Here is a 16293-nt window from a genome sequence, read left to right on the forward strand (position 1 = left end):
CTATGTGATCCAGTGTCATTGACACTTTAATATATTTTAGTCAGAAATTATTAATACATATTTATTAATATTCATCATTGTTCTGAAGTTTTACCTTGCTATCCAATTCAAACTGAAGTTCTGTTGAAGTTCACTTCTGTTTATCTTAATGTTTAATATATTTAAAAAAGTAATTCAAATTGTTTGGTGTGAAATTGAAGCTAAATGTAGTTTGTTACTACTTTCTTATGCCACTCACAGTAACATCCAAAGATTAACCTAACTGTAGTAAATGCTAAAAAGAACATTCTCAAAAATATGGTGAATCAGACCGCACCCTTTCAAACGATTGAAATGTGGCTATAAAATAATTATCTTTCGTATGTGAATCAGTTACGCCATTGTATACTTTTTGGAGTCAATGATCTCGAATTCAAAGTCATTGTCTTGTTTGGCAGGACTATGGTTATACGTCACTAACGTGAGATTTTACTGTGAGTCGTCGATTATAATGTATTTAGCACGCGTGATAGTTGCAGAGTTTACAGGGCGAGTCAAAGTATAGGTCAGTGGGACATCCATCTATCCATAAAGTCTTGAAATGTGTCTTCTAATAGAAATTGATAATATACCCAAGTAAACGTCGCTGCGTATTTGTTATCAAGCTATTGAAGCTATGAGTGGCGATTACAGCAAACGTCCCTTTTGTCATTTTATTCTGACGATCACGTAAGGCAGTCAGCGTCAAATACTTCGTGACATCCAAAGTAGCCAAAAAGTTCGCGACATGTCTTTGTTACATTGGATATAAGGTTGTGTTAACTACTTTTTGGCCACTTTGGATGCCACGAACTATTTGAAGCTGACTGCACGTCCAAGTGTCCGAGTAGCTGATTCCAAGCTTTAGAACTAAGCATTTCGTCAGCAAAAAATGAAGAAGTAACTTTACTGTGATCACGACCAGTTAATTTAGTTGTAAATTGAAACTATGACGTATAATTTGACTCGCTCACCCTGTATCGCCTACCCTCAGTCTTCACACTCATGTAATATATTTTTTATTTCCCCACGAACCGCTGCCGCCGCAGGGACCGACTCCGCAGTTGATTATAGTAAGTCCAAATGATACGACCGGATCACGCTTGACGTTGTCTGGAACAGTGGTACATTGTCCTCGGTCTCAAATGAATGGTTTTCAGTAAGACGGTCTTGAGGATGATACTAGATTCACCAAATCTTGAATCAAACTTGTGGTTGAGTCCGAATTAAGTCTTGAGCTTTGCATAATATAAATCAAGAAGTAACTAATTTGTTTAATTAAAAACTACGTAAGACGTCTCATTGAAGATCAACCAGAAATCTGTTGTAAATATTTATTTAAGGACAATTTATCACGATTGGAATGTTCGCTAAATCCGTGGTTTTTTGGGATTCATTAAAGTTTATTGCATGTCCGCATGGATGGGTTTTTATATTCCTAATAAAAATACTAAACTTATTCAAAAAAAGTTAAATATTTTCCGTATTGACTAGTAATTTATGAAATTAACTATTTATCAAAAGAAAGGTTGTTAACAATCTGTTATCTAAGTTTTATCAATTTACAATAATTTGCCTTTTAATAGTGAACAGTAATGAAAGTAATTAATCGTATAATTATTCATGTAGAAACAGTACCTCATTTTATCGGTAACGAATGATATCAGACATTAATATAACGCTCGGCTCCAATCGTAACACGTCATAGTATTAATACATAATGCTTATTGTGTACGTTTTGTTAAATTAACAATCATTAACTCATTAACATCGTTAGAAACATTTTAACATTTTGCGACTAGACACAGCTATTTTCGTGTTAAATGGTATTCCAATAAGGTTTTATTATGAGATCTTTACCTTATGTATCACATTAACGCCTGTTTTCACAAATATTACTATGAGGTTTCACAGTGCGCGTGGACGCACAGGGTAACACACGAACCAATCACAGAGCTCCTTTTAAAGCTGTGCGTTCGATTTGCTGTTTCACATAAGCAAGCATCGTTTATGAATACGGGCGTTTGAAAACAACATAGATTTTTAATGAATTTTGTATAAGACCATCTCATAATAAAGCCCTTTTGTATTTCGCTAAGATGAATGATCTGTCTGAATGCCCCATTTAGACAGATAACGTTTGTCAGTCCGCTCATGAGCATTAACCTTTCATTCCACGCTGCTATCGCCGTAGACCAATGGACCCACGTTCGAGGTAACCGCTAACAGTAACAACATTAACACCATTTGTGACGTCACTCATTGCATCTTTGACTCAGTAATTATCCCATTTTATTACTAAACCAAAATTATTTAATAAAGGGTGTTGTTTCATTAGTTGACTTCTTTTTCTGGTTGTAATCTGTGTCTCAAATACGACTCATAAAAAGTTCCTGTATTTGAGCTATAGATACACCCTTAAAAGGAAGGTAACTAATAAAATTATGCCCGTTTTATGCCAGTTCTGAGAATTTCTCTTTAGTAAAATCTGCCAAAACCTAATAAATTCAATACTGTGCAAAAATTATTCAACGAATTGGAGACTTTTTTCAGGACTGGCATAAAAGTATCATTAATTTAATCAGTTTGGTGATTGACAGCTTGCATACTCTACAAGAGGTTTGCTGACCAAATAAGAATTGAGGAATTAATAGATCATGTATATTTTATAGGGAGAGTTGGAACAACAGTTGCTGCAGGCTAACCCTATTTTAGAAGCCTTTGGTAATGCTAAAACAGTCAAAAACGACAACTCGTCAAGATTTGTAAGTATCATGAAATATGTAAGCACCGTCAATCCAAGTTGACTTGCTGGTCTAAACGACAACGATGTATTTCAGGGTAAATTCATAAGAATAAACTTCGACGCGTCAGGCTTCATAGCGGGCGCGAACATCGAAACGTACTTATTAGAAAAATCGAGAGCCATCAGGCAAGCGAAAGACGAACGGACATTCCACATCTTCTACCAACTTCTAGCAGGAGCGACGCCGCAGCAAAAAGCGGAGTACATTCTAGAAGACCCCAAAAGTTACCCCTTCTTGTCAAATGCCGCGTTACCAGTACCAGGAATTGATGATACGGTCGAATTCCAAGCGACTATCAAGTCCATGAATATCATGGGCATGAACATGGAAGACTTCAATTCCATCTTCAGAATAGTGTCGGCGGTTCTCTTGTTCGGATCCATGCAGTTCAAGCAGGAGAGGAACTCTGATCAGGCCACGCTGCCTGACAACACAGTAGCGCAGAAAATCGCGCATTTGTTAGGTAAGCATACTGATATGATAATCAATGTTCATCGTACATCACTTAATGATAGTTTGCTTATGTGCTATTTTTCCAATTACAGGTCTTTCGGTAACAGAAATGACGAAAGCTTTCCTAAAACCAAGAATCAAAGTGGGTCGTGATTTCGTAACGAAAGCACAGACTAAGGAACAAGTAGAATTCTCCGTGGAAGCCATCGGAAAGGCGTGCTACGAGCGCCTCTTCAGATGGCTGGTCAACAGAATCAACAGGTCGCTAGACAGAACGAAGAGACAGGGTGCCTCGTTTATCGGCATCCTCGATATGGCAGGTTTTGAAATCTTCGACCTGAACTCGTTTGAACAGCTCTGCATCAACTACACAAACGAAAAGTTGCAGCAACTGTTCAATCACACGATGTTCATTCTCGAGCAGGAAGAGTACCAGAGGGAAGGAATCGAGTGGAAATTTATTGATTTCGGACTCGATCTGCAACCGACCATCGACCTTATCGACAAACCCATGGGTATCATGGCGCTCCTGGACGAGGAGTGTTGGTTCCCCAAAGCGACAGACAAGACTTTCGTTGAGAAACTAGTGTCTGCTCACTCCGTCCACCCTAAGTTTATGAAGACAGATTTCCGTGGTATCGCTGACTTCGCGATCATCCACTACGCTGGGAAAGTGGATTACTCAGCGGCACAGTGGCTGATGAAGAACATGGACCCTCTTAACGAGAACGTGGTGTCACTTCTTCAGTCCTCCCAGGATCCTTTCGTATGCCACATTTGGAAGGACGCCGAGATCGTCGGTATGGCGCAGCAAGCCATGACTGACACCCAATTCGGTGCCAGAACGAGAAAGGGTATGTTCAGGACCGTGTCACAGTTGTACAAAGAACAGTTGACGAAATTGATGGCGACTCTCAGAAACACAAATCCGAACTTCGTGAGGTGTATCATTCCAAACCACGAAAAGAAGGCTGGCAAGATCGAAGCGCCTTTAGTTCTTGATCAGCTCCGATGCAATGGTGTGCTCGAGGGTATCAGGATATGCAGACAAGGTTTCCCCAACCGTATACCGTTCCAGGAGTTCAGGCAGCGTTACGAGCTGCTGACGCCGAACATAATTCCTAAGGGATTCATGGATGGGAAGAAGGCCTGCGAGCAGATGATCGAGGCTCTGGAGCTGGATCATAATTTGTTCCGCGTGGGTCAGTCGAAGATCTTCTTCAGGGCGGGAGTGTTGGCGCACTTGGAGGAGGAGCGCGACTACAAGATCACGGACCTGATCGTGAACTTCCAAGCGTTCTGCCGCGGGTTCCTGGCGCGCCGCAATTACCAGAAGAGGCTGCAACAGCTCAACGCCATCAGAATTATCCAGAGGAACTGCGCCGCGTACTTGAAGCTAAGGAATTGGCAATGGTGGAGGTTGTATATAAAGGTAAGGATTGTTTTTCGATTTACTATTATGCAACTGTATCAAATAAAATAGGGAATGTAAAGAATCTAATTGGTATGAAAAATTACACAATCAAAATATAAATTCTCAAAATATGCCTACTTCAATGTTTTCAAAACAACCTTGGCTTGGATTATTGTTGAAAGTTATGTAAATAACTGCCAAGACCTACATGTTCAATAGACTATTATACCAAGTATAATTAATTGTGTACTCGCACCCGCCGACCGCTATTGTCCGTTGAAAGTATAAATCAAGTTTGTTTATATTATTATAAGGGATAATAGAGGAATCTTCGCCCTTTTACAAAAATAATCGGTAAGATTTCATAAATATCACACAATCGATTTGTTTGGACTTAATGTTTTTCAACTCAAATTATTATTTTGAATTTTATGCTAGTATTTTTATTAGATATCGATATCGCTTAGTAAGGCGATAGATATTAGTTTAATCTGGGTGGTCATTAAACCTGAATTACGTTAATCTTATATCCTGTTAACTATTCGTTATCTAAATAAGTTCTTTGTCATACATAACATTCTACCCAGATATACAAGCGTGGATTAAATTTATACGTAATCCATGCATAAAATTAAATATTGTACGGACCTTTTCTACTAACTTGAGTTTTCTCCTTACCTAAGCGACAGCGCACATTAGGCGACAAAAAAAAAACGCTCGTGCAAGTGTCATTTTATAATCATTATACTCCACGACATGTCGCGACGATAGCTAAATTATATGGAATAACGCGCGCACGCGTTTTGTGGCGTCTGTCGCGCGATTTGTCGCCCAGTGTGCGCTGTCACAGAGTTTTAAGGCCTATTCAAACCTGAGCGATATTCGCTGCCGCTGTGGGTAGAGGTACATACCGCGCGGGTTTCGCTCAGGTATTTAGTATCAAGTATCGCGGCTAGAGCGACCTGAGCGATATTCGCTACCGCTGTGGGTAGAGGTACATGGCAGACGGTAGCGAATACCGCTTAGGTCTGAACAGTATTATTACCGCATACCCACTGGGTTTTCTCTGCCGCAGACGGTAGCGAATACCGCTTAGGTCTGAATAGGCCTTTAAAAGAATAACTACATTGTGTTACAAGTTTTAACGTCTTCTGCTGAATTCCAGGTGAAACCTCTCTTGGAAGTGACGAAGCAAGAAGAGAAGTTGACACAGAAGGAGGACGAGCTGCGCCAGATCCGCGACCGGCTGGAGACGCAGGTCAAGCGCTGCGTGGAGTACGAGCAGAAGTACCAGCAGGCCAACGCCGAGAAGACGCAGCTGGCTGAACAGCTGCAGGTGAGAACATTAAGTCTTTATTGTAGTTTAAACTTCGATGTATTTCTTTGCAAGACTTGAATTTATATAGGACTTGTGTTTGTTGATCGTTGTTTTTTTGAGAATACGAAATTTTCTACAACGTGACACCTATACTCGGTTTGGTTTCAAACATTCAGGGCCTCATTATAAAAAAAAGTTAGACGCATATTGATCACTTGTTTAAAATGTCATTTTCACACTAAATGTCAATTCAAATAATGTTCAACGCGCGTTTAACTTGATGTAATTAGGCCCACAGTTCTTAGGCTGGTTTTAAAATCACGCTGACGCACGCTGACCGTCAGCGCTGATAGTCGAAATGTATGGAGCGTCGGCGCCGAGCGATCAACGTCACTCAGAAACGTGCCCTTCAATTACATACATTTTGATTTGTCAGCGCTGACGATCAGCGAGCGGTCAGCGCGATTCTAAAACCAGCCTTAATCCATGATCATGACCCTTCAGTCTTGTTCAATTTTTACTCCTAGACCATTCTTGTTTCACTTAAAAATCAGTTCTTTCGAGGATTCCTTTCAAGCTGCTACCAAACAGAGCACTTGTTTTACAATCACAAGCCTCGTTTTCAGGCATATAATAAAGATTTTCTTTCCCATTCCTTCCAGGCGGAGTTAGAGCTATGCGCCGAAGCGGAAGAGAGTCGGGCCCGCGCGGCCGCTCGCAAGCAGGAATTGGAAGAACTGCTGCACGACCTGGAGGGCCGCATCGAAGAGGAGGAGGAGCGCTGCAACGCGCTGCACCAGGAGAAGAAGCGGCTGCAGCTCAATATACAGGTAACACTCCCTACGAGCCCGAGCCAGGAGAGCAGCGGCTGCAGGAACTGCTGCACGACCTGGAGGCCGCATCGAGGAGGAGGAGCGCTGCAACGCGCTGCACCAGGAGAAGAAGCGGCTGCAGCTCAACATACAGGTAAGGCCGGCAATACACGGACCGCTTGAAGCAGTCAGGGTCGACAGCTTCAAGCTGCGACTGCACAGTGAACTGCAGAGTTCTATGGACGCACATACACGAACCGCTCGAGCGGTTGCAACTGATTCGGGCGGTCGACAGCACGGTGAATTTTCATCGTGCCGTCAAGCAGTCGCCAGCCATACACTGACTGCTCGAGCTGTCGACAGCTCTTTCTTCATTCCACGGCGCGCGCGCTTGTGATTTGTTGAGCTGTTAATACCAACTGCTCGAGCAGTTATCACTGGCAGCTTCAAGCTGTTGACTTTTGACTACGTGTACACTGCTGAACATAGACCTCCCCCAATGACCGGTTGGTAGCGGCCTGCATCCATTTTCTTAATATCCCTTGTACATTAATCGTCTAAAATGGATTCATCGGCGCATCAATACATTTCAAATGTTATCGACGAAAAGGTCGTAGAATTGATAGCGGTTGGGGCTCGAAATTGTCGAGTGGCAACCATGGGCTGGAAGACGTAGTATGAGCAGGTCTCCCACTGAGTGGACCGCTGATCTGGTGAAAGTCGCGGGAAGTCCCTGGATGCGGGCAGCGCTGAACCTACCTTTGTGGAAATCTTTGACAAGGCCTTTGTCCAGCAGCTTTTTTAATCACATGTATTAACTCTAATTTTACCTTTCTTCCAGGACCTAGAAGAACAGCTAGAAGAGGAAGAAGCAGCTCGTCAGAAGCTGCAGCTGGAGCGCGTGCAGTGTGACTCCAAGCTCAAGAAGCTGGAGGAGGACCTCGCGCTCAGCGAGGACACCAACCAGAAGCTCGTCAAGGAGAAGAAGGTAAGGCGAGACTTGGTACCTCTAGAAGTTTATGAAAGGTTGCTCTTGGACTTTAGACCTTAGGACAATGTGGGAAGGTTCAAAACAGCTGGAAGAAGAGGCGGCGCGTAGCGTTTAGCGAAGACTCCAACCAGAAGCTGGTCAAGGAGAAGAAGGTAAGGGATACTTGGTTACCTTTGAAGGGCTGGTATTGCACTTTAGACCTTAGGGCAATGTGGGAAGGTTCAAAACAGCTTGAAGAAGAGGCAGCGCGCCAGAAGCTGTAGCTCAAGAAGCTGGAGGAGGACCTCGCGCTCAGCGAGGACACCAACCAGAAGCTGGTCAAGGAGAAGAAGGTAAGGGATACTTGGTTACGTTTGAAGGGCTGCAGTTGGACTATAGACCTTAGGACAATGTGGGAAGGTTCAAAACAGCTTGAGGAGGAGGCAGCGCGCCAGAAGCTGTAGCTCAAGAAGCTGGAGGAGGACCTCGCGCTCAGCGAAGACACCAACCAGAAGCTGGTCAAGGAGAAGAAGGTAAGACGAGACTTGGTACCCCTTGAAGTCTACGAATCACCAATACGAAAGTTGGTCTTTAGATCTAAGGACAATGTGGGATGGTTCAAAACAGCTGTAAGAAGAGGCGGCACGTAGCGCTTAGCGAGAACACCAACCAGAAGCTGGTCAAGGAGAAGAAGGTAAGGGATACTTGGTTACCTTTGAAGGGCTGGTGTTGCACTTTAGACCTTAGGGCAATGTGGGAAGGTTCAAAACAGCTTGAGGAGGAGGCAGTGCGCCAGAAGCTGTAGCTCAAGAAGCTGGAGGAGGACCTCGCGCTCAGCGAAGACACCAACCAGAAGCTGGTCAAGGAGAAGAAGGTAAGACGAGACTTGGTTACCTTTGAAGGGCTGCAGTTGGACTATAGACCTTAGGACAATGTGGGAAGGTTCAAAACAGCTTGAGGAGGAGGCAGCGCGCCAGAAGCTGTAGCTCAAGAAGCTGGAGGAGGACCTCGCGCTCAGCGAAGACACCAACCAGAAGCTGGTCAAGGAGAAGAAGGTAAGACGAGACTTGGTTACCTTTGAAGGGCTGGTGTTGGACTATAGACCTTAGGACAACGTAGGAAGGTTCAAAATACGGTGACTTCTTATGTCTTAGACGTGGCCTTCACACCAACAAAGAGAAGAAGAGACTTATGCTTGTTTTCACCATCAATCCCTAATTTTTAAGTGACTCCTGTGGTAACAAATAACAGGAATTTTGTTTACATAGGGGTCATTTACAATATAGGGCTTATAGGGATTGGTGGTAAAAACAGGTATTAGTCCCTTTTAATGACTGGAGTTGGACTTAAGACCTTAAATCAAAGTAGTAAGGCTTAAAATACCGTGACAACTTATGTCAACTTGATCTTCACTGGTTGGGCTTCATTGGAATTTGAGCTGTAGATCCTGGGTACACAGGAGTTACACCGTATATCAATCAACCCAACCACACCACAAAGTTTAATTTGAACTTACAGCAGAAATATGATTTCCATTTTGAATCTAGCGACTCCAATTAACCATTCTGCATAAAAAGGACTCAACTAAAGTTGCGTTTATCAGTTGTTGCTGTTAGTTTAACTTTGCCATGTATGTTTGCAGATTCTAGAAGAAAGAGCCAACGACTTATCGCAAGCGTTGGCAGAAGAAGAAGAGAAGGCTAAGCACTTGAGCAAACTCAAAGCCAAGCAAGAGTCGGCCATCGCGGAATTGGAAGAGAAACTGCTGAAGGTAAATTAAAATCATAACAATAAGCTAATTAAAAAAACTTTGTGTGTCAATAGTATTCCCAAAAAATATTGGACACGTATATTTTTATTTGTTAATTAAACAAGTAATTACGAAGTTATAGTGCGTTGAAGTTCCGCGTGACGTCACAAAGTGCTCCACTTTTAAGCACTCCTGGACATCACGGGTCTCTTGCTAGGACTTTGACTAATTGTGTCGTATGTACAGGACCACCAACTGCGTCAAGAGGTGGACCGCGCCAAGAGGAAGCTGGAGACGGAACTCCAAGATGTCAAGGAGCAGCTGGCCGAGAGGAAGGCACAGGTTGAGGAGCTGCAGATTGTGCTCAGTGAGTATACTGTATACAGGGTGTTAGGTAAATGGGTATATGAGCCGACACTATGCACCCATGTTAACATGGGCATATAAATGGTATGGTGAAGTCAGAAATTGGATATCATAATTTTTTTTTTAATTTTCATACAAAATAAATTTTATAAAATCCGATTTGTATGAAAATTAAAATAATTAAATAAGATATCAATTTTCTGACTTCACCATACCATTTATATGCCCATGTTAACATGGGCTAGTGTCGGCTCATATACCCATTTACCAAACACCCTGTAGAATTATGATGAAGAATACTACACCAGTTAATTTAATGAGTGTGCTTACTATGAAACTCATGGTCACGTTAGGTGAGCCCGCTACCGAGTTTGTCAAAAAAATCTTATGAAGATTTTAGTTCTTGAAAGTAGCCGCTAGGAGCGCTGTACAATATTTTTTTACGCAGTCGCTAGCGAGTACACCTAATGGAAATTCTTGTTAAGCACACAGGGCTGACGTTTTAGCGTTCACCAATTGGCGTCACTGTCACTTGCTATAGCGCTCGCGCGTAATTATATTGCTGTCGCGCTCGCACACTCACTGCTGCCGCCCGTCGCACAGTCGCGACAGCAATATAATTACGCGCGAGCGATAAGGATAGCCAATGTCACGGTTAGAGGCTTTAGGAGCGGTGACAGTAGCTTGGGGTCATTGGACAAAATTCTCGTGCTCAGCGATCAGACTTTAGATCGTTTCATCCACGAAGACACGCCCCACCAATTTTTGGTCGAGGAAAGCGCGGGGGAGTTGCGGGGAGTTTGATCCAAACAATCCGAGCGTCATTACTGTATTGAAGTTTGCGTGTGCGTGCACTTATATATAATTTAGCGTGTACCGATAAAACTCAAACATTAACGGAAGAATGGTGGGGTACGACTTCGTGGATGAAACGATCTATAATGTAGAATACTACATCAAGTCTGTCGTTATAGCAGTCACCAGCATGGCGCCACTGTAGAGTAGGGTCATATCAAAATCCAGTGGTGCCAACTGTTATGTATAAAACCGATAGCCCTCATTTTCATTTGATATTTAAAGAGTCCAGTATTAGGTTGCGTATTTTCATAACGCGTTTTGAATTTATTTTAGGTTTTTTTTTTTCCTGTGGCAACACTACCGCTAACAGCTGATTTGAACTTGTCCCAATTTATTTACTGATTTTTATTTAATTTAATATCATAAAAGGTCTCTAAACTCATCACTGTTACTGTTTTATGTAATTATAAGTGAAATAACGTTTAAATCTGTGTATTGCATTGTGTTTATGGTGCAAATTGTGCAAATACTTAGGACCGATTTGACAGTGCAATTACGAAAATATTACGTTGGATTTTGTTAACATTGTTCTATCTTTCGAAACAGGTACCTATTTGTTTTATATTTACAACAGTAGTGCATATTTTAGAAACGAAATACTATTATTGTGACCTTATACTGTCACCCGCGTAAGAGGTTATATTTACCTACATTTTTGTCAACCTCCAATTATTGATCAATTGATCCTTTGGCATTTACATTTTAATACTTTATTATTAACCAAAAGAAACAATGCTTACACGTAAAGCCTTTGCTCGCCGGGAGGAGTCCCAACTCCAACTGGCTTTGAGAGATTTGAAGGCAGCCAAAGACTTGATTGAGCAATTAAATAGGGAAAGAGAGGACAATGAGAGGGAGCTGATGGATGTGTGGGATAAAAACAAGCATTTAAAGAAAGAGATGGCTGAGCTGCACACCAACTATGAGACAATTGTAGAGGAACGGAATAGGCTACAATTAATCATTGACGGGTTTGGTGAGTGCAATGAAGAGTACGTACACAACCTCAGACGTATGACCATCATGAAACAAGACCTTTATGATGCTCACAGCCATATCGAATTAATGGAAGCTGAAAGAGAAGCCTGCACAGCCACCAAAACCCAAATCATGTTTGACGAGTTAGTCGGTAGTGCGCCCAGCCTGACCCAAACTGCATCTGACAAACAATTAATTACCATAGACCTAACTTGTGATAATACTTTAAACAATACTCCTGTATGTGGTAAGATTGTCAGATGCAGTAAAAATAAATTTAAAAAGTATGTAAAAATTAGTAATTATATTAAAAAAACAAATAAGTTGATTAAAAAACAAAAATGCTTATACAACAAAGTAAACTATATAAATGAGAGACAGCGTCTAAAGAATGAGCTTGACATATGTTCCACAATGTTAGAGAATAGTGTACTGAAATATGAACATGATGTCGAAAACCTAGAATATAAATTATGTAATCTTAAGAAATCTTTGAACACAATGTCTGAACGGTATCAATGTACAAAAAAAGAGTGTGATGAACATTTCCAGGCTTTGAAAAAATTTATATCTAATTGCAACTGTCAAAATTCTATCCTATTGGATGAATCTTGTACAGATAGTTTTCAGTCTGGTTGTGAGTCACCACCTACTCTAAACACCCTAAACAAAGACTACTGTCCTAGGATATCACACACATTTACCAGCGGCTCCCCAACTAAAAATATTAAAAAAACCAACATAGTAATGTTCAGTGATGAGTTAGGCAAAAATATGGGCCAACTTATTAATAGTTACTTGGGACAAAGTGTAATCAACCATTGTTTACCGGGTGCTTCCTATTTACAAATTATGAGAAAAATAACAAATTATTCGTTCTCAATAAATACCACATTAGTAATTTTAATAGGAAATAGGGGCAATGTAGGCAAAAAAGACCTACTAAATATTTTTGATAGCTTATGTTTACTTAATGTAGATAAAATAATTTTGTTCACATTCCCCTACAGTAGAAGCTTGCCACAGGAGGAAAATAATTTAAGATATAAATTGAATTTGACATTGAATACACTGACATATAATCAATGCAAATTCCATGTAATTGACATTAACAATTATTTAAAAAATAAATGTTTATTGACAATAGATAAATATAATTATCTAAATAAATATTGTAAAAGACGAATAGCGAATTCGCTATCATATTTTATTAAATATTTAGCCATTAATTTGGCTAGCCAAACTGCTTTTATTGAGCAGAACATGGATGTTCGACCCTTGGAATCTGTTCCAAATCATAATTTAAATTACATCGTAAGACAATAGAGGATAACTCTGGCATACAAAATTCGGGTACAAAGAAATTTAACGGTTTTAATTTAGTGCATCAAAATGTACAAGGCTTCTCCGGCAAAGACTTGGAAATTGAGTTATTTATCCAAGAATTGAATATTCATGTTTTATGTTTAACGGAACATTGGCTCAGGCAATATGAACTAATGCTGAGCATTAATAATTATAAGCTTATTAGTTCATTCACTAGAGAGTTAGCTATTCGTGGAGGGTCACTAATATTAATCAATGATAAATTAAAATGTAAAGAGCGTAAAGATATTGTATCTCTCTCTGTCGAGCGAACTATTGAGCTGTCATGTGCAGAACTGGACGACTATGTTATTGTATGTGTATATAGACCCCCATCTAGTAACTATGAATTATTTGAAACCACAATGGAAGAGGTACTTAGAAGAGTGTGTAATAGTTCAAAGAAAGTAGTTGTATGTGGAGACTTTAATATTAATATAATAGAAGATTCCTCTCTTTCAATACGGTTTTTAAATTTATTCAAATCTTTTAACTTGTTAAATCTTTTCTCTGAACCAACTAGGGTGACTCCAACATCAGCTACTTGCTTAGACAATATATTCTGTAACTGCTTAGTGCTAGAGAAATCAATAATAAATTTTGTTAATTCTGATCATTGCGGTCAAATAGTGTCATTTCAACACCATTTTGTGCCATCGAGCAAGGAAATAGAATATAGACCAGTCACTGCATCCCAGAAAGACAAATTTAAATCTCAAATATCTAATAAGGTCCCACTTTTGCATTATTTTAACTGTAGTATAAATATTTTATATGAGCAATTATTTGAATTAATTAAAAATGAGTTCAATAAAACTTTTCCTAAGAAAACAATTATTATTAAAAACAATAAAACTAAATTCAGTGACTGGGCTACAGTAGGTATTTATATTAGTAGGAAAAAAATGTTTGAATTATATGGTAGAAAAGCCTATAGTAGCGACCCGGACTTTATAGAATATGTAAAAAAATACTCAAAAGTTTTTAAACAAGTTTGTACCATGGCAAAATCTATTTACATACGTGACAAAATTAAAAACTCTGGCAACAAAATTAAAGCTACTTGGAATTGTATTAATAAAGAAACTTGTAGAATTATATCTCGGGATGACACATTCGCATTAAAAATTGATAATAAGTATATTAAATGCAATGATAAGGTAGCAAACGCATTCGAAGGTTACTTCTCAAATGTACCAATCATAACAACAAGCAATCTTAATTCATGTTCATATCAGGCAATGTCTCTTCTCGAGGGTTGTGTTGATGTTTGCAATAGCCCATTAAAATTTAGACAAATAGACCCCATAGTTATTATAAAAACTTTCAAAGAACTAAATATAAAAAAGACAGAGGATATATGGGGCATATCAACAGACATAATAAAACCCATCATTCCTCTTATAGCTCCCCATTTAGCTCATATCTTTAATGAATGTATTAACGAAGGTCAGTTCCCTACCCTGATGAAACATAGTAAAATCATACCATTATTTAAAGCAGGAGACAAAAGTGACCCATCCAACTTTAGACCTATATCGATACTACCTGCGCTCAGTAAAATATTTGAAAAAATTATTTTCAATCAACTACTGTCTCATTTTAACTTAAATAAACTGTTTCATGAAAAACAATATGGGTTCACAAAAGGGAAAAGTACGACCGATGCAGGGGTTGCTCTTATCAAACACATTTTCGATGCTTGGCAGGAGAAAAAGGATGCTATTGGTGTATTTTGTGACTTATCGAAGGCGTTTGACTGTGTTGATCATCAAACTCTGTTATTTAAGCTAGAACATTATGGCGTATCAGGCAAGGCCTTAAGCCTATTACACTCTTACCTCTCAGACAGATTACAAAAAGTAAATATTCACGGAACTAACTCTTCGGGCGCCCCCCTAAAAATGGGAGTGCCCCAAGGCTCAATACTGGGACCATTGCTCTTTCTGATTTATATAAATGATCTACCTTTTTATTCAAAGGACCTTTGTGAGATAGTATTATTTGCTGATGACACTTCTTTAATTTTTAAAACTGACAGGCGTCAGGAAATATTTGACGACGTGAATAATGCTCTTTCCAAAGTATTAGACTGGTTTACAACTAATAATTTGCTATTAAACGCAAAAAAAACTAAATGTTTAAAATTCACTATGCCTAATGTCAAACAAGTTAATACTAATATTACAGTAAATAATGAACGCATTGAACTGATAAACTCTACTGTATTTCTAGGTATTACCCTAGACTGTAAATTACAATGGGGCCCCCATATAGCTGCCTTGGCGGGAAGACTTAGTTCAGCTGCCTTTGCGGTGAGAAAGATCAGAAACTTGACTGATGTTGAAACAGCAAGGCTTGTATATTTTAGTTATTTTCATAGTATTATGTCTTATGGTCTTTTACTGTGGGGCTCAGCAGCAGACATAGAATCAATTTTCATTTTACAGAAAAGAGCTGTTCGGGCAATATACGGTCTTAAACCACGTGACTCGCTTAGAGAAGTTTTTAAAGAAATCAATATATTGACTGTGGCTTCGCAATACATATTTGATAACATTATGTATGTCCGTAAACATATACATTTATTTACTAAGAAAAGTGACGTCCACTCATTTAACACGAGACATAAGAATAAACTTGCTGTTCCATCATTTAGGTTGCATAAGATAGGTAATTCATTCTTGGGGAAATGTATTACCATATTTAACAAAATACCACACAACCTTGTCGAATTGCCAATAAACAAATTTAAGATACATATAAAAAATACCCTTATGTCCAAAGGGTACTACAAGGTTCGAGACTATATTGATGACAAGGATGCGTGGTCAGTTCAGTCTGCACATATTTGATGTACTTAAATTTGACTATTCTTACCGTTAGATAATTCCTGGCAATAAGTGGTGACTGAGTTTGTTCCGGCGTTTCTTCTCAGCACTTGCCATATTTATGTTTGTCTCGAAGCGCTGGTAGGGCCCAAAAGATAAGGAGACATGTAAAGTGCCCCATAAGGGCTACCTTTTCTTTTTTTATTATTTTCTATTGACGTTCATAAGTGCCACTTGTGGTCTAAACTGAATAAATATTTAAAAAAAAAAAAAAAAAAAAAAAAAAAAAAAAAAAAAGACAGACTTTTAAGTACTCAGAGCACGCCTGCATTGTAAACTTTTATCTACTCAGC

At 39.5% G+C, this 16293-nt stretch overlaps 1 protein-coding gene across 1 annotated transcript in view; it reads left to right on the forward strand.

Annotated features, from left to right (window-relative positions):
- The window catches only part of LOC135074379 (myosin heavy chain, non-muscle), a 119535-nt gene that overhangs the window by 58908 nt on the left and 44334 nt on the right, over window positions 1-16293 (forward strand). Inside the window, exons 4-12 of the mRNA XM_063968648.1 lie at window positions 1068-1091; window positions 2691-2783; window positions 2859-3288; window positions 3371-4710; window positions 5858-6028; window positions 6673-6840; window positions 7664-7810; window positions 9435-9563; window positions 9789-9909. Coding sequence (XP_063824718.1) covers window positions 1068-1091; window positions 2691-2783; window positions 2859-3288; window positions 3371-4710; window positions 5858-6028; window positions 6673-6840; window positions 7664-7810; window positions 9435-9563; window positions 9789-9909 — 2623 coding nt within the window. The remainder of the gene's footprint in view (window positions 1-1067; window positions 1092-2690; window positions 2784-2858; window positions 3289-3370; window positions 4711-5857; window positions 6029-6672; window positions 6841-7663; window positions 7811-9434; window positions 9564-9788; window positions 9910-16293) is intronic.

This window comes from Ostrinia nubilalis, chromosome 9 (genome assembly GCF_963855985.1).
Source record: "Ostrinia nubilalis chromosome 9, ilOstNubi1.1, whole genome shotgun sequence".
In the NCBI taxonomy this organism is placed as follows: Eukaryota; Metazoa; Arthropoda; class Insecta; order Lepidoptera; family Crambidae; genus Ostrinia; species Ostrinia nubilalis.